The 19876-nt window shown below is 37.0% G+C and overlaps 1 protein-coding gene across 2 annotated transcripts in view; it reads left to right on the top strand.

The window, feature by feature from the left end:
- The first annotated feature begins 289 nt into the window (after positions 1 to 289).
- The window catches only part of LOC134218264 (synaptic vesicle 2-related protein), a 29407-nt gene continuing 9820 nt past the window's right edge, over positions 290 to 19876 (top strand). The window contains exons 1-3 of one of the 2 annotated variants that reach the window (XM_062697194.1): positions 290 to 439; positions 11742 to 12322; positions 12387 to 12511. In XM_062697194.1, the coding sequence (XP_062553178.1) occupies positions 11849 to 12322; positions 12387 to 12511 (599 nt within the window). In that variant the 5' untranslated portion in view covers positions 290 to 439; positions 11742 to 11848. The other variant, XM_062697195.1, reaches the window with a different exon arrangement.

Genomic DNA, 19876 nt, shown 5'->3' with positions numbered 1-19876 from the left:
TCACAGCATGTTCTTTTGTTAGACTTAGGAAATAGCACCCAGCTCTGTTTTAATATCATCGACGCGATCGTAAACATAAGTCCCTCGATCACCTCTGAAGCAAGCCTTACCTTATGCTTACCTGTCTTACCTGGCGATGTTTTTCTCTTGCGTTTTCCTCCGTCTCAAGACGTTTATCGCACCGTCTTGACATTCTCTACCTTCGTTTGTTATGGCTCACAAACACTACCACCAACCGAAGCAGCATGCTTCCCTCGATCGCCACCGAAGGTACCAAGCTAGTCTTGTTTCAACATCGTCGGCGAGTCGTTCGCAATCGTGGTGCTGGCGCGCGTGTTTCTTCCCAACCCCATACAGAGGCAAGGCGATGTGTATCTTTTCTCCAGTGCCACTCCACCACCACCTCCAGCAGCAGCGCGATCGTCTACAGCAACAACAGGTAGTGCGCCCAATGGGATCGATTCGGTGATCGGTTTTGAAATCGATTATCGCTTTCCTATTTTGACTAAGCTGCGTACGATCTAGGAGTGGGTAAATGGGGCAGGAAGCGTGTCGTGTCCTAATGCAATGTTTATCGCGTCGCAAGTATGCAATTTAGGCGTTAGGATTATGAATACTGCTGGCACGGATTTGAGAGGGTGGTAGACATCTTGAGCCAAACTTTCTATAACTGTAAAAGATCGGACCATAGACCGGGAATGATTTTGGGAAAAATGAGCGAAATCTGGAATAGGTTTGGTGCAAAGGTGTTAATTGGTGCTAAAGTCAAGTGGCAGTGACCGACGAAGAAGAGAATCTAAGGCACGACTATGAGAAAGCATCAATAGCTAAGTGGATTTGGGTTGCACATTGAAATGAAAACAGTTCGGACAACGTCAGCGAAAAAAAAGTTTTCGAATCGTTCATCAAATTGTGAATCGGTGATTGCACCAGTCAGTGCCAGTGCGAGGGAGGAGTTTGCAGCGACGAAGTCAATTATGGCGCTGATGAGGGTATTGCATTTGATGCGATTCAAATGAGTGCGAAAGTCACATTTCATATTCGTATGAATGCATCCGAGGATTGGCGAAGTCGGGCGGTTAGATCGAAAAGAAATAATGCGATATTGAAAGAAGCGAAAAACACGCACGACGATGCGGTGTGGTAGCATGTGAGAAGCTAATGGGCGGTCGTCTCGTTTGCCCAAAAATGTAAACAATGATAATTGCTGGTTGGTATATTCAGTCAAAAACGAGTGGATTGTCTTTTGTTAAGGAGTTGGTTATGGTGATCTATCCGTCATGCTCGCAGTAATGGACGTCGTCTTGTACTAGTCGGATCCGAACCCAATACCATGTTTGCAAGGTTGTTCGTCATTCTTGCAATTTTCCTGCCATATACATACAGGATTTACTTTGCAGTTTTACAATTTCTATAGCAAGTCTACTAAAGCATATGATTTTGGAAGCTGCTGCATACATACATCCAGTTTAGCACAGTACCTAGAGGCGAGACACCTTTCCAGTATTTCCACATCTTCATCGTGTTTGCCTTCCTTAGCCTTGCGGTAAGATTTGCTCGATTCCCAATTTGGTCTCGACAATTTTCGGGTTGGAAATTTGCTTGACTTTCCTGGACATTAAAATATCATCGTGTTAGTCTCTCGATGAAACATAGCTATCTTTTGGTATACAGCTTTTAATTTCATCCGTAAAAAGTGACATGCATATGAAAATCTAAAAACAGTTGCTTTTTTCCTATAGAGATCATATCGCTGCGATGCGTTTGTTATATAAAGTACCAATACGCCACTTTTTATGATATTCCACAACGTGAGTTTGGAGAAATACTCATAAGAAATGATTATTTTCACCCAGAACTAATTACCAATTGAAAATTTAGTCGCATGCGTTTAAATTTTTGGTCAAGTCAAATACCACCAATATAAAACGCAAGCACCAAATCTGGCCGATCAGAACCAGGTTAGTTTGTGAACCTTTCTCAAGAGCTTGGATTTTTAGTTAGAAAAATCGTGCTGAAGGCATGAGTCTCATGAAAACAAAATTGACTAACATTCCAGAATAAGGAACCAATAAATGAACACTAGACTGGCCCAGATTACTATGGGGAGAAAAAATGTTGTCGAATTCCACGGGGCACCCCCCAGAATTGTGTCTTTGGGTGAGAAAACCAATCTCTGGAAATTTCAGCTCAATCGCTTGTTGCATAAGCTGGCGCATTTGATCTGAAGTTTGTATGGGGATTCCAGCCAAAATGTATAGGAAAATATACCTCCGTCACTCATTCGATCTGGAAATTGGTTCTGATTGCTCGATTGACCTCAGAATTGCAAAAACGGCAGTTGGTATGCTACAGAACAATTTCACAGAACATTGCATGATGATTAAATGAACTTTTATATAATTTTCGGCTGGTTTATTAGGAGCTGATTTGCGTATTTTTGGGTTTTTTGATCGAATCGCATCAGCCGAAACCATGACATTAAAAAGGGTCAATCTCCAGGCTTATGTAGTAGTAGTACACTTTCATAAATTTTGATTGGAAGTTTCGTTCGATTAGCTTCTCAAAATTCTCAATAACCAATGGGTTTAAAACCTCACACCGGATGAGGAACTTGTACGACAATTCCACGAAGCGTTCTGATAAAGGAAGTACTCCCGCAAGTACCTCTTAACTAATTATATGAGTCGAGTTCATACAACCCAACGCGATACGGAGACAAAGAGTTTTAACAGGTGCGTTTGCGTGACGGATTGGAAACAAAAACTACCGTATTCGATGACCGACAGAATCGTTGTACGATAAAGCTTTAGCAGATCTTCCGGGTGAGCTCCCCACCATGTTCCGGTTACAGTCCGCATGAAGTTGATTCGTTGTTGGCATTTCTGATATACAGATGTCTAATGTGCTTTCCCCAGGTGCCTTTCGAGTCGAGCCAGATCCCTAAAAAATTATGTGAAAGGCCTTGAGCGATTTTCTTACCCCTAAGGTGAAGCTTTAATTTTGCCGGCTTATGCTTCATAGAAAAAAAAAAATCAGCTTAGTTGTCTCCTAGCCGAATAGCCCAAATAGACAAATTGTCTAAAGTATCTTGCAACGGTCCTTACAGATCGTGCGCCGCTGTTCCGCATGTAACTAATTCTTGAAATTGTCGAGTTTCCATGAGAAAAGCTCATATATTTTTCAGACAAGTTACATAAATAGTTGTACAATATTGATGAAAGTCCACACTCGTGGAGTTTGTCCAAAAGGACGTCAACGTGAATTGAGTCATAATCCCCCTAAATGTTCAAGAAAACTAAACACATTTGCGCTTTTTAAGAATAGGCCAGTTAGATCTCTGTAGTAAGCAGCGCAAGACAGTCGTTCGTTCCCGTGCCTCTGCGGAATCCAAATTGGGTATCGAGCTGATTAAGAATCATCTTCTCAAACAGCTTCCGTATACAAGACAATCGCGATTGGCCGGTACGAATTGTGATCCGACACAGGTTTCTCCGTTTTCTTAATTGCGATCACTCTTATACTATCGACAGATGTATGATTTCCACACATGATTTTCGTATCACGCTGTACGCGTACAGTGACAAGATGACACACATCTTTTCTTTCCACCGTTATATCTATTTGACAGCTTGTTTTGAAACTGATTCTACCGCTTTCCAAAACTATATTTTTCATCAAAATGTATAGAAATCATAAACTATCACTATAGTTTTTTATGAGTATTACACAATATTTACCCATATTTTTTTTAATACATTGTGAATTCGCGTCAGCAGTTCATTCATCGATATGAAAACGTCAAAGTTTTCCAATTCTTTGTATTGATATTTTAGCAGAAAAATGCGAGTTCTTGCAAATATTCCGCAGGACGATTATTTCTGCGGACGTTAATCACTCTATTCTATGATTTGGGGTGATTTCAGTGCTGATCGTTTAATTCATTTGGACGTTTTGAAGGATAAAGCCAGCACCGTCCAATTGGGTCATAGATACAATTTTGAATTTGTCCAAAACAACGGTACAAAACATTCTTCCCATTTAAAAAGTAGATGCTGAATAATGGCAAATCAAAGATCCCGCATCCTTTCCAATCCCTAGACCTCATTCCAATTAAAACCCATGGAACCCTGGCACAACATGTTCAAAATCACAAGACACAGAACTCAAACCATTGAATATCATGCAAAAGTGACGGTAGATCTTCCCGGTAACAACCCAAGAACTGGCAAAATCAATAGGAAGTCATCTTCAGAGCATAATTGTAGTAAATAATGGGCTTACGAATAATTATTTTGGCAATGTTGTGAAAAATATCATCTGGAATTGCAGAAAAACCGATTTTTACTCAGTCAGCTTGCAAATGTTTGTTTTTATTTCATATGTCAAACGGCGTATTTGACATTTCAAACAACAAATTATGTTCTGTTTCGTACAATACAACGGTCGAAGGGCAGGGTACGGAAATTATCGTGCTATCGTGATACCAACGTGATTTTCGGTGACAGATAAATGATTTTATGCTGTACAGTGATATTGGTATCATATATGTGTCACAAGTATTACCTGTATCCATTCATATGGAACGATGTTGCTTTTCATGAATTGATTGTATAGGTTCAACAATCGCCTCTTCGCGACTTCTGGGAAGTTTTTAAGCAGGTTAAACTTAATACCATCCATTCCAGGGGCAGAGTTGTTACAAGAAAGGAGAACAAGCGAGAGCTCGACCATCAAAAAGGGACTATCAATTTCTCTCGGAATGCGTGTTACGTCACGGACGAATCCTTGTATTGGAACGGAATCCGGGCACACCTTTTTGACGAATGTAATGATCCACTGAGAGGAGCTTTCTCTATCTTCGTTAGCCGCTGACGCGTTTCGCATTCTTCTACCGACGGTTCAGAGAGTTGTAATCGACGCCAGAACCTTCGTTTCTTGGCATTCACGAGGCTCTTGATTTTACGTTCAAGAAAAATATACCGATCATAATTATCCCGCGATCCCCGCTTCTGATAATCCTTGGACGCGTCGGATTTTTCACGTTACACTTTAGTACACTCGGCCTCCCACCAGAGAGGAGATGGAGGACGTCGACGCGCTTCCGATCCCGGTATAGGTCTACGCTGCGCGATGCTATGAATGTAGCGCGATGCTATGAATCAAACCGGCAATATATCGGTATTCTTCCAACGGAGGAAGTACCTCGCCTAATTGTTCACCATCGATGATCGCTTCAGCATATTTTCCCAGTCAATGTGCTTTGTGAGGTCGTATGCATTGGCAATCTGATGAGTCTGACGCGATGCATTGGTATTGAGATTTCGATTGGCAGGTGATCACTACCACGGGGATCAACAACAAAAAAAATGTGTTTCGTTCTTTTCAAAACCACAAATATCTTATCGGAATGCCGAGAAAACATCTAACCTAAAAATATCTTTGCATATGTTATATAGAATCATTAGGTTTTCAGAATTCGTCAGTGTCGGAATCCCTCATATATCTAGATTAATTTCTACGAATTCCGCTAACTTACTTTTAATTCTAAAGAGTGTAACAAAAAATGAAGCAAAGCGGTAATGTCGAATTTAATTATTTCGGCTCCGATATGCTTCTTCGCATTTGAACTTTTTAAATTAGGCTTAAAATAAAAGAACATGAGAATATTCTTTGATTGCTTTAGATTTATGAAGAATAGTTGTATAATAAATTAAAGAGTTAACCCGTAAATGACGGCTGGTATTAGATTAAATGTAAAATGGGATCCCTCGGTTGATTTTTTTCAAATACCCAGGATATGAAAGATAAGAAGCTAGATTTTCACGTAGTTGAAGTTTTAGCGATGCTCATTTTTTTATGATAATATTGTTCTACTGAACACGCCGTGTACCATCCCGAACAGGAGCGACGACCTCGATAACAGAAATTGGTATAAACTAGCCTTGCATAAGAAGTAAAACACCAAAAAATAATACCAAAAACCTATATGCAGAATAATTGAGATATAACATGCTTAGGTATTTCAATACCAAAGAAATAATAATTTGTTATGCATTTAGTATTGAAATTCAAATTAATAGCTGAGTATATTATGGCTTAAGTATTGTGCATATGTATTAGTTTTTGGTATTATTCCTCTGGTATTTTACCTCTTATGCAGGGCTAGTTCATAACAGAGTATGATAACAGAATTAGGTATCATTGAGCCAATTTCTCCTGCTCAGGATTGTGAACCAGTTCATGAAAAATTAGTACATATTTAAAACTAGATATATTTTGGCTTTTTTAGTTTGATATACTCAAAAGGGCTTATATTCACATTGGGCAATGCGACTATCTGCAGGGTAACATTATTTATATTTTCTGAGACAGCTGTTAATAGCGAGGCGTAATTACGATGAATCCTTAATTACCACAACTTATTGCCCTAGCTAGAAAAATGGATTAAGCTAGGGCTCTGTTAGGTAGATCTCACACCATAACACACTGCGTCAAAGTGATCAACCGTGTTACGGGAAAGTGTGTGTTCATTTAAAGATTCTCAAACAAGTAAACTAAATTTCATACATTTACGAACATTTTTTTTTTGTCAAAATATGTGAGACGTCTCACTTCTCATTTCTTACTCCTCATTTCTCACTTCTCATTGTTGAAAGTGAGAAGTGTGAAGTGACTAGTGAAACGTCTCACTTCTCACTACTCACTCATCATTTCTCAATTATCACTTCTTATTGTGAAAAGTGGAAAGAGCGAAGTAAAAAGAGAGACACCTCTCTTCTCACTCATCATTTCAAACTATTCATTTCTCACTTTCGCAGTAAGAAATGGTAAATGATGATTCATAAGTGAGAAGTAAGACGTCAAATGACCTGTTCGGTCAAATGACCAGATCGCCAATTGACCAGATTGCCAAATTGCCAGAATATGTGTTTTTGAATGATGATTCAGAATATATAAAAATCTCATCATGACATTAGCATTAGCATTGAGTAATTCGCACTAATTCGTAGGTGGTACAAGCCCGGATAATTGTATGAGAGTAGCATCACTTTCATCCGTTACCACAGGAATTGATTTGGGACTAATCACTATCTCTTATATGGAAGCAATGCACTCTTCAATAGTCCAGATCTGTCCTGGCCACGTCATTGCGAATGCTGAGAAAGAGGAAGGATTGTTAGTTGGACACCTACTTAAGAAAGATGCAGAGAACTCTACGACCTCTCATAGGTGCCACAGGGTGCTGTGTTTATGTTCCGTGACAATAAGTTTTAATTGATTACCGTGGGGGACTGAAATTAGGACAGATGAACAGATAAGAAACATTTAATTCTGACTAGTAGAACGTACCCTACGTTGCTCGGGTTGAAAACCACTCACCCTATTGTTGTATTTTAATTATTTTTAAACTTTTCCCATCGAACTGGCAAACTCTTTGATAGTATAAACACGATCAGCTGTGTTTGAGACGAATCGCTCAGTGAGAAAATCTTGCAAATCGGTCCATCCTTCGTGAGTTATATTGCCTCAAAGGAACTATTTAACTCAGTACTCTCATTTCGGCATTCACAATTTTTAATAACACTCATAACTTACAATACATAAAATTGCTGTTAAATTTTTAAGCAATGCTGTTGGGGAAGGACCGTTTAGCCTAAGCCCATTCGATCGAATGCCATTCGGCTAAAAGTTGTTATACAATATACTATTTGGCCGAATATACCATTTGGCCGAATATTCCATTTGGCAGAACAGACCATTAGTCTGTAAGTCATTTGACTGGAAGGGTTATACAGCCGAACAGGTTGTTTGGCCGAATATGTCATTGAGAAGTGGAAAATGGGAAAAAAGGAGTACGAAGTGAGGAGTGAGACGTCTCACTTCTCATTTCTCATTTCTTTCTCCCCATTTCTCACTTCTCATTGTTAAAAGTGAGAAGTGCGAAGTGAGTAGTGCAACGTCTCACTTCTCACTACTCACTCCTCATTTTTCAATTATCACTTCTCTCTGAAAAGTGGGAAGTGTGAAGTAAAAAGGGAGATAGCTCTCTTCTCACTCATCATTTCAAACTGTATATTTCTCACTTTTCCTAGTGAGAAATGAGAAATGATGATTAAGAAGTGAGAAGTAAGACGTTATATAACCTATTCCGCCGAATGACTTATTCAGCTAATTGACCTAATCTAAAAAGTCTAATGACCTATTCGGCCAAATGACACATTCGGCCAAACGACCTATTGAACCAAATGACCTATCCGGCCAAGGTTCTATAAAAAACGCCCGAATGGCATAAACCCGAATTCCATTTACCCAAATTACATTCGCCCGACTAGATGCCCGAGAAGACCAAACACTCGAAAAGACCATTTTCCCGAATGGAACACGTGCCCGAATGGACCATTGACCCGAACGCCAAACTATATGATTGCCCAAGCCAATCATATAGTTTAGTTGAGTTGTTCTTCGATTGGCAACATGCAAAACGTCAATATTTACTTCTTCCATTTTCATTCGCCGTTTTCCGGAATAGAGCATAGAGTGGAGTGGGGCAAGAGTGCGCGTGCGGTAAGAATATGTTTTCGATTTTTTAAAGTAATAAAAAAAGATAAACTAGCAGCACTGCATCAGTTTGACAGGTATGCTGGCCAACTATTATCAAGTGTAATTGTGAACGATTTGAATAAACAACAAGGGAGATATGGAGTTAGATAATTTTTTGGTCATTTTGCTAAAAATAATTGTGTTTCCGCAACTAGTATTTCATTACCATATATACTTTCAATCCGGTGAACATTATACCATTTCAATAACCTATTATATAGAGTACAAAGAACACCAATCCGATTGGTTTTCCAAAAAGTCAAAACCACAGAAGTCACAAGTTTCAAGCATGAGTTGAAATAATTTGGTGTTAGAAAGGACTTAGCGAACAAAGCACTGAAGCGAAATAATGATATTGTATAAGCACTTGTTGTACACCTAAACATAGTACGAAAACACAATTTCATCTAAATGATAATTTTATTTAATAAAAAAAAACATCCATAAATTACGCAACGCTTAGCTGGGAGGGGTAGCGAGATGTATGACGATCCATATAATTTTAGAGGATTTCTTCAAAAAGTATAAGATAGGAGGGAGAGGGAATGAAATAGCCAAATTTTACGTTTCGTGATTGGTGGACTTTCTTTAAGGAACATTCCTTTGTTTACGCCACGCGAAACCCGATATATATTTTTTTTTAATATAAAAAAACAATGGTTTTTCCTATGAAAATGCACATTTCTAGGACCCCTCCCCCTTTAAAAGTTACGTAATCTTTAAACATTCTTTAATATATGTTCTTTAAACATCAATTAGATGTTATTAACTCTTATTTGTGTAATATATACTAAATGCACATGATTGGATACATGCGTACTCTTACCCCACCTGTGTAGAAAGAGTGCGGTTTTCACTTGTTTTGCATTAAGGGTTCTACTAAAACGAATCTTTAATATTTGTCCCGCTGGGTAACATATATGAAGAGTATATGAATCATCGACATTGATTTGATATGCAGAAGCTTGCTTCATAAGGGCCACATGATCGATTGAAAACTAAGTGCGCACTCTTCCCCCATTCTACTCTATGGGAATTTGATTCCTTCTTTAGTGGCACGCACATGTATAAAAAATGCGAAAAAAATTAATTTGTTTGAGAAACTGCATATATCCATTTTCACAATTCCGACAAAACAACAAAAAACTGTTTTTGAACAAATTGGAACCGAATCTTTTGACTTCTTCGATGCAGATCAATGTGTTTGGCAAAACTCAACATCCTGGGGCACTTCCAGTTTGAAAACTGCAAGCAGTACTTCTTAATTGCTAATCAAACGTGTAGTTTCTCAAACAAACGAAAAATTCTTCATACATTTTCGAACAAAAAAATGTTTTTCTTTTTTATGCCAGAATACGTATTTTTGGACGAGGATTCAGAATACATATATGAAAAACTCATTTTGGCCAAAAATGTCACATGTGCACATGATAGTTTTTCACTTAGCAGAGAATCATATTTCAAAAGAAGACATTTACTCTTCGCAATTTCTGTGTCAATCTGTGTTTTAGAAAAAAAAAGATATACGTCGTTAGGCATAATGGACGCCACTAAAGAACAGGCTAAGCCATAAAGAAGGCAGAATTATGCTCCCATACCGATCGGCATTACGCAGATAATGACCTATCTATCTTGACCAAAAGGCCTTGGTCCAATAGTAGCTTTTACTTTGGATACTGAGCCAAATATTCTGTTCGGCTAATTGACCTGTTCAGCCAAATGACCTGTTCCGCCTAGTGACATTCAACCAAATGACTTTCGGCACCAAGCAAGCAACATCAATTTCTGTCACGCTGCTATCGATGTTTGTTAAAAACAAATGGAACGATTCATGTGAAACGTGCATTGGTGGTGATTGGTTTGTAGTCCGCTGTGCATACCCTCGCTGTGTGCGATATTTTCGGCGGTGTGACCACTTCGCTACTTCGGTTCAAAGCTTCCAAGTCGTCAGTTATTGTGGCTATCGTACTTCGTGTCATCTGTTGAGTTTTCGGAAAATCTTGAATATGATCTTTGGCCTTAAATAAGAAATTCCAGCATACAACCACCGCAAATCCAGATTACCTATATTTTAGGACAGAGCACATAAACATTTTGACAGTTAACCCATATATGTATTTTCTGTCAAAACCTGCCGCTGTGCTCACCATTCTGGATGGGCCATTACTGACAACTGTAACCCGTTCAATTTGTGTTCCGTATATTTCGTAATCCCTTACTATAGCTGATTTTTTTCGGTTGAAGATATAACTAAATATTTTTTCATGCGATTTCTCAGATACCAATTCTTAAATAGATCAATCATGTGCTGCAGCTCAATAAATGTTCATCATATCGTGCAAGGAAGAAATATAGCATTTATCTCGTCATTTTTTTCTTATTGCTAAAAAATCACAAAAAAACACATTCCTTTACTTTGATTTTCTAGGTTGAACATAGGAGCTATGAGATAAAGTCCAGGGACAGTATAGAAATAAGAGTCACCGAGCCTTTTATTAGAAAGTTGGTTTTTGAGTGGAATGATAGCCTTTCACTTTAATTTTGCTATTCAAGAAAACCCAAAAAATAATTATTACCATAAACAGTTTTAATAGATGACGTAAATTTATGCTCTTCATGTTATCATGCCTTAAAAAATGTAGTTTCAATTTATCAATTTTGAAAATAGTTTTCTTCATAGGATTGACGATAGATATTTAAATTTTTAGACATTTCCTATACGTTTATGGACCACTTTCAATCCAATCGTTTTTAAAAATAAATGGAGATCCTCACATGAAAATGATTTAGATTTACCTCCCAACATGCAAAACAAATTTTCTTAATTCACGCAACCCATTTTTCCGCGAAACACGCTTTTAATATGCAAGTTAACTCAGATTTAGTCGTTAATACTGTTCCGAATCGCCTTCCCGTTCCACACCATCGCAAGCGCTACCAAAGCAAGCAAACGGGTTGATTTGGGAAATTTGCTGAAAAAAAAAACTACCAAACGCCTAGATCGAAGAAAGTCACTGCCCCCTCGCCGCCGTCGGCCATGCGAACGAACGACTATTCAAAAGAAGCTCAACAGTGGTTCAAGACAGTAACCCCAATTATTTTTCATTTTGTGTTTTTCTTCCTTTCCTCCCATTCAGTGCAATTAGCTCGCAGTGTATCACTAACAAATCCCCGAACGCGGCGGACACACATAGAGATAGCGAGTAGAAGCGGCCCAGGGACTGGGATCCGATAGGGCGGCCAAATGATGAAGCCGCGGCGCGCGGGCGCCTCTCGGGGCTATGAGGAAATGGATGGTTCTAATGTGCCCGGCTATGGGACCGGCGTTGCCCGGAACGGTGCCACCGGAGCGTCGTCGATCGGAAGCACCGGCAGTGGCACCGATTCGACAAGCCCGATCAATGGAAATGGAGCTGCACCGCCCGAATTTGAGCTGGCCTCGGTTAGCGTGGTGCCGGATGACACGTTTACGGTTACGCAGGCGGTCAATGCGCTCGGTTTCGGGTGGTTCCAGGTGAAGCTGTCGCTGTGCGTTGGGTTGTGTTGGATGGCCGACTCGATGGAGATGACTATTTTGAGCGTGCTGGGGCCGGCGTTGCATTGTGATTGGAACATTACGAGGTATCAGCAGGCGCTAGTGACGACGGTGGTTTTCCTGGGGATGATGCTGAGTTCGACGTTTTGGGGGCATTTGAGTGACCGGTACGGAAGGAAGCCGGTAAGATTGGCGTATGTTAAAGGGTTTGTGTATCAACTTGAAGAATGTTTATTTTTAATTGCAGGCACTAACCCTATGTGGTGTATTACTTTTCCTGTACGGGCTATTGAGCTCCGTCGCTCCTAGTTTTGGATGGCTGTTGTTACTCCGAGGTTTAGTGGGATTTGCCATTGGATGTGTGCCGCAATCGTAAGTACCATAACGCTAATTTATTTACCTTCTTCATGTTGATAGAGCCACCGTTCCGTTTCTGAGTATTTACACTGGAAATTATTGTAATTGAAATATTTAATTTTGCATTTTTTTATGAGGTAGGAACAAAAAAAAAAAATCAAAAATTCCGAGAAAGATTTCTTATGCATTTTTTTTAAACTATCACGGAAAATTCTTCCACATTCCATGGATTTTTTTCTTGTATTTAGGTATACGGGAAATTCTTCAGTGTTTTTGGCTCCAATGGAAATTTTTTCCACGTTATACGTTGTTGAGTTCATCGGGAAGTTATTTTGAATTATTAACAAAAAAATGTTATTTTTAGGAAAATCCTATTGAATTGCGGCCCTAACAGCACACATGTTCCACATAAGTTACTGCAGCTCATATGTGTCCAGATTCAGTTACAGTGAAGTGACTGCAACCATTTTGGTCTGACGCCCTCATAAATGTCAAGGATCGATGGTTTAGGAGTGTCATTCTAAGCAAATGATAAGAAATTTGTGAAAAGACGTTTGGAGTGACTTTGCTAAGATATTTCTGACACTCCGTTATCCTGGCTGATGAATTTGCTCGTTTAGGGCGAATGTACTAGCCTTGCCCCGGCTAATTGGTAATTAGCTTAGGTTTAAGCCCCTTTGCTCGCTCTCTGAAACGAGAAAGAGCAAAAATTAATTTAAAACCTCTTCCACCCTTATATTTTTCTACATGACGAACTTTTCGTAATCCAATTTCAATCGTAATCGTAATCCACTATCAATACTGAAGCAACGAGCAGCTGTCATCTTTTTATTCTACAAGATGACAGTTATTTGTTGCTTGTTTATCGAGATTAGTGCCTCTGAAAACGCGAGGCATAATTTATTTGGATTCTGGACAGTTTCACCTTAAAAGCAAGATTCAAAAGTTTAGTGGATTGAAGATGCTTCAATTAGTAAGCAGTTTGCTCCTGAAAAATTATGAAATTGTGTGATATTTATGACATTGATATGTTTTTTGTGATTTTTTTATTTTTTCAACTAGATATGGCAAAACATGTAAGGAACTTTGCAGTGTCGTGGGTATTTCTGGATCTTCGTATGGAATCTATAGAAGTGTCCAGAACGGGCTGGAAGATCACTCCTTTCAGATCATGTTGTTCATAATGGCTGTTACTTGCATATTGGAGGAAATTACGTACTTTTGAGTACCTCATGGAGTAGCAAGCTTTGAAAATCGTGACAAATTTTATTAAAGTTCGTGTTGGTTGAAACAATAAATTCCAACTCTGGAGTAGAAATGCCGCCGAGTTAAATGCGGCCATGTTGATCATTTTTCAGACTACATGCACGCAAAAAAAAAAGTGTTCAAGAAAACGTGAACTAACAAGATCACGGTGTATCTTGTTCTTGAGTCACGGTTTCTGGAACAACAGATTGGTGTTCCCGAATCTGTGACTTAAATCACGGTGTTTTTTTTCGGTTGGTTCACTATTCTGGAACGTTTTTTGTGTGTTTTCTGAATAAAACGTGAAAATGAAACCTAAATATATATTATCTAGGGTTGTGGTACCGGTAGTACCGGTACCCAACGTACCGGTACTAAACACCAAAGGTATCGAGATATCAGTATTTGGAATAAAATATAAATATGGAGAAATTCTTAAAGTGACCAAATATTTCAGAAATTCATGATTTTGAATTATGTTTCCACTAATCTAATCTAATCTAATCTAATCTAATCGAACACAAACGCAGCCAGTACAAAGAAAGCATCCTGGAAAATAATTGAGTTAGATGACGCCCAATAATTTTTCTTGTCAATATTGAGGCTCACAGCATACCAGTGATATGACATAAACTTCAAAGCGGCCAGGCCCACTGCGTTGTGTGTTTGTTGCAGAGATGATTCTTCGAGATGTATCGTGTTCAAGTATTCACTTCAACATGATACATATCACGAATCTACAGGGGTTGAAGGATGCGTGGACATACCGTACCATACGCATCGCGTTCTTTTTAAGTTCTTATTTTGGTAGTTGTATATAAATCGTCGTCTGCATAAAGGTTATATGGCAGGTTGTGAAGCTTTCATTCCTGGGATGTTTTGTAGTGGGCTATGAAAATGTTAAATCATGAAAATATGAAGGTACATAATACAACAATATAAGTATATAGAAGCATGAAAATATTAAAATTTTATAATATGAAAAAAGAAACATAAAAATATAATGTAATAAAATAATAAAAATTTGCTGCATAAAAAAATATGGAAACATGAAATTAAAAAAATCAAAATAAAAAAATATGAATACACAAAAACATAAAAGCGAGAGAATATGAAAATATTGAATGTCTTAAAATATAAAAATTGATGTTAAAGTATAAAATTTTGAAAATATGACAATATGAAGATCTGAAAATAAGATAATATAAAAATATTAAAACACAAAAATATATAACATGGAAAAAGTAAAAGTATAAAAAATTAAATAAAAAAATATTTTAACAAAAATATTAAAACGGAACCATGAAAATATAGAAATGTGTAAATATGCAAATTAAATTATAACAACATCACGAGATGAATCGGCCTAGGACCAAAAATCTCGTAAATAAAGATAATTCAATTCAATTATAACTACATGAAAGTATAAAGATCTAAGATAGACAAAAAAATAATATGAAAATAAAATATTTGAAATTCTAACAATATGAAAATATGATAGCATGAAAAAAGAAAATACTAATATATGAAAATACAAATGATTTAAATATGGAATTTGAAATTTAAAAATACAAAGGTATAAAAATATGAACATATAGAGGTATAAAAAATGTGGAAGCATGAAAACATAAAAATATAAAAGCATCATAAAGTGGTATTTGTATAAAATAGGTAAAATATAAGAATATGGAAAATATGATATTATAAAAATATTATAATATGAAAGTGTAATAACATAAAATTATATAAATATGAAAATACAAAAATATGAAATATTACAAAAAAAAATATCAAATATGAAAGTGTAATCACAGACAAACAGACGTAACACTGAGAAAATTCCCATCGACCATGAGCTCAACGGTCGTTTTAAATTCAACTGCTTGCGAGTTTCAGATGCAGGGCGCGCGCATCGTATAGGGTAAAACGACCTATTATGGAGGGGTTATGCACCGCGTCCAAACAAAGTTGATATCGAAAAATCTTTAAAAATGAACTGTTTATCTTTTTACACATTGCAGTAGTCGAATAGGATGCTCATTAACTCTAGTTTCGTAAATATTACATCAATTGTGCTAAACGTATGTTGTTTTGTTTTTATCACAATAAAAACAAACTACCGCAATAATAGGACGCAGTTGCCTATCGTTGCGATATTTTTTGAAGGTCAGTCCTATTGTTGCGGTATTGCCTGTATTTCTTATGGAGAGCGATACCACAACAATAGGACCTTAGCACTACCGCAATAATAGGCTCAAAGGACGCAATTTTTTAATCAATATTGTTGATTTTTCATCATTTTGAACGTAATTTTGTTAAACAAAAGGTGTTTTAGTGGTTAATTCGAAGAGTTTTAGCGGATCCACAATTATGTTTGATGCTAGTATATCCAGAATGGACTATTTTAACACTACCGCAACATTAGGGCATACCACAACGATAGGACGTTTTACCCTACCTTTGTATTTGACATCTCACACTAGCGCCTTCTGTTGACATTGTCGTACTAAACTGTGTTTCGTACAACATGCACGTTAGGTGGTGGTAAAATAACTGGGCGATGGATTTTGAAACAAATTGTTCTAGCTGTTACGTCTGTTTGTCTGTGGTATAATGTTACATTTAAAGAAATATGACAATATGATAATATAAAAACATAATAATATGAAAATTTTAAGACACAAAATAATAGAACACGAAAGTGTAAAATTAGGACAGTATAAAATACGTAATTGAAAAGATATTAAAATGTAAAATTATGAAATTATAAAAAAAATGGAAATTAAAAAAAATGTAAGAATATGGAAATTAAAAAAAATGTAAAATATGAAAAATAAATATAATGAAATATGGAAAATAAATATATTACGAATATATGAAAACACGAAAGCATGGCATTGCTGCGGTATATTTCGTGGACTGGAAACCAGTGATACTCATGTTTCCTTTGAAATCTCTGTCCAGATTGCTATCAGTAATCAAGGTGGGTGTAGTCCTTAATTTCAATCTATGACAAAAGCATTAGAATTACTGTTCCTGGCCACGCTTAGCTGTACCGCTACTAGGGAAAAAAGGAATAAGTACTAAATAGTAGGATATTGGGAAGGTATTTATTGGGTCAGGATGTGCCTGTAGCTGGCAATGTGACCATGGTAGAACTTATCCCGTAACACACCATGAAGAGGTATCTACCCAGCATTACGGGTATATTTTGAATTATGTTTCTACTTTTCCATAAACGATAGACTTATTCATGTTTTCAAAAAATATTAAAAATTCAACCGGTCAGCCCAGAATCTCAATCCTTATGCTAAAATAAGCCTTCAGCAAATTCGAATGAAATTTCAAGCCACCTCACGTAAAAAAAAAATAACATGGTCAAAACGTGAACGGAACGAATCGCAATGTTCAAGACTTGTAGAGTATACCAAAAGCTTCCATTTAAAGATTGTTGCGATGATAACCGGATTGAAAATAGATTAAAAACACTAAATCGACTTGAGCAACCTCGAAATTTTATCGGAATCAGCTGAAAATTTAACAGAAGGCTTATTTTGGCATAATAATTTTGATCATGGGCTGACTGCTTAACTGCAATTTAGTGAAAAATTTAGCAGTTGTATTTCAATTTGCTCAAAAGGATCGCAATCCAATTTTGTGCTATAAATAAGGGAACTGTTCCGTTTTCCATCTCACTGAACATATATTCATCTCATAGCAAAACAGAGAAATATAGAACTAATCTTGTCGCTCACCGCTAAAAAAATCACAAAATTAAATAACAAATCAAATACTTTTTCATTGCTTTGTTTTTGACAGAATGGAAATGGGAGCTATGAGATGAAGTGCCGAACCGTTCCCCTACATTGGCGCGGCAGCAGTTGACCAAGAATCAAGTTTTAGATGAGATACGTTTACGGGATTGGTTGTAGGACAAAAGGTCGAAGGTCAAAAGGTCGAAGGTCAAAAGGTCGAAAGGACAAAAGGTCGAAAGGTCAAAAGGTCGAAGGGACTAACTTTTTTTTCCTTTGTCTTCCTTCTTTCCTTCATCTTTCTTCCTTTTTTCACCTTTTTTCTTCCTTATTTCTTCTTTCTTTTTCCTTCTTTCTTCCTAATTGCTTTCTTCTTTCTTTTTTCTTCTTTTTTCCTTCTTTCTTCCTTATTTCTTTTCCCTTTCTTTTTTTCTCTCTTCCCTTTTCCTTCTTTACTCTTTCTTTTTTGCTTCTCTTTTCCTATTTTTTTCTTCTTTCTTTCTTCCTTTCTTCGTTTTTTTTCCTTTTTTTTTCCTACTTTCTTTTTTCCTTCTTTCTTTTTTCCTACTTTCTTTTTTCTTCCCTCCTTCCTTCTTCCTTTCTTCTTTATTCCTTCTTTCCACCTTCTGTCTTCCTCCTTTTTCCTTTTTGTTTCCTTCTTTCTTTCTACTTTCTATCTTCTTTTTTCCTCCTATCTTCCTTCTTACTTCACTCTTCCTTCTCTCTTTCTACCTTCTTTCTCCATTCTTTTTTTTCTTCTTCTTTCTTGTTTTCTGTTTTTCTTCCTGCTTTCTTTTCCTGTCTTCCTTTTTTCTTCTTTCATCCTTCTTTTGTCTATCTTCCTTATTTCCTTCTTTCACCCTTTCTTCTTCCTTTTCTTTCTCTTCTTTCTTCTTTGTACCTTATTTCTTGAATCTTTCTTCTTTATTTCTTCCTTCTTTCTTCTCTATTTCTCTCTCCTTTGTTGCTCATTTCTTTCATCCTTCTTCTCTTTTCCTGCTACTTGCTTCCTCCTTCTTTATTTTGTTTTGCTTCATTGTGTCTTCTTCTTCTTCCTTCTTCTTCCTTCCTTCTTCAGTTTTCTTTTTTCTTCCATTTTTCTTTCTTCCTTCTTCCTTATTTTTCCTTCTTCCATCTTCCTTTTTCTTTCTTTCTTCGTTTTTTTCCTCTTCTGTTCATTTTCTTCTTTCCTTCAACTTTCTGACTATATATTTTTCCTCCTTTCTTTTTCTTCCTTTTCACTTCTTATTTACATCTCACTTCTTACTCACATCACATTTTTCACTTGTTACTTTTTACTTCCTATTTCTTTCTTTCCACTTCTCACTTTTCACTTTTCACTTCTCACTTATCTATGCTCATTACTTCCATCTTGCATCTCACTTGTCACCACTCACAACTCCCATCTCATTTCTTGTCTTTTTGTTTTTGTTTTGCAGTGTATTGTTATCGACTGTCGATAACAAAACACTGAAGAAGTCCTCAAGTGGAGGACGAAATGCGTATCTGTTTTGATACCTTAAAATTAGTTAGTGGAAGTAAAAGGAAAACAATAGTCGTTTAACCGTGTAACATTTTCCCCCAAGACGCTCGCAAATAATTAATCAATGGATTCGTAAAAATCTTCGCATCGTAGCTGCCGCTTGAAGAATAATTATATGAAGTCTTCGTACTTCGATGTCGTCATGACGATTTGGTGGACGATGCGACCTTATGCAAAATGGCGTTATGAGAAATGGCTTTATGCTAATGGCTAATGGTCATTTTCAGCGGAATGTCATATTCGGGATAATGTAATTTTATTAATAAATTTCGTGGTAATACAGTCGACACTCTACATCTCGATGTTTTATATCTCGATATCTCTCCCTATGTCGATGGTTTCCACAGTCCCTTCAATCTACATACATCTGGGCTTCCTACATCTCGATAACCTCCCTATCTCGATATCTCTCTATCTCGATGAGTTCTGATCATATTTTGTTCAGGATTCACTCTCTATATGTCGATATGTTCAAATTTTTAGGCTACTAGACCATCTTTGGACAATAATAAACACATCAACAACAGGAAACGACATTTGTGTTGTTGTCGTTTTTCATAGCAACGAGCTTTTTTGGATCTAGTACCCATTTCAATTTTCTTTCCATTCGTCGATCTCTCCTTATCTCGATGGTCCCTTCAATATCGAGATGTGGAGAGGCGACTGTATCATTTTTTGGGAAATGGTATTTCCTGGAAAATGGATTTGCTGTTTTTGAGGAATTCGGGAAATTGGTTCCAGGGAATTATACAATCTCAAAGAACCTCGGATGAACTAAATAATAAACAATACCCAACCTCAATAGCTTCCCGCATTACAAATGATCCTTCACACCTCTTT

This window comes from Armigeres subalbatus, chromosome 2 (genome assembly GCF_024139115.2).
Source record: "Armigeres subalbatus isolate Guangzhou_Male chromosome 2, GZ_Asu_2, whole genome shotgun sequence".
Lineage (NCBI taxonomy): Eukaryota > Metazoa > Arthropoda > Insecta > Diptera > Culicidae > Armigeres > Armigeres subalbatus.
This window is presented reverse-complemented; position numbering and strand designations above follow the sequence as displayed.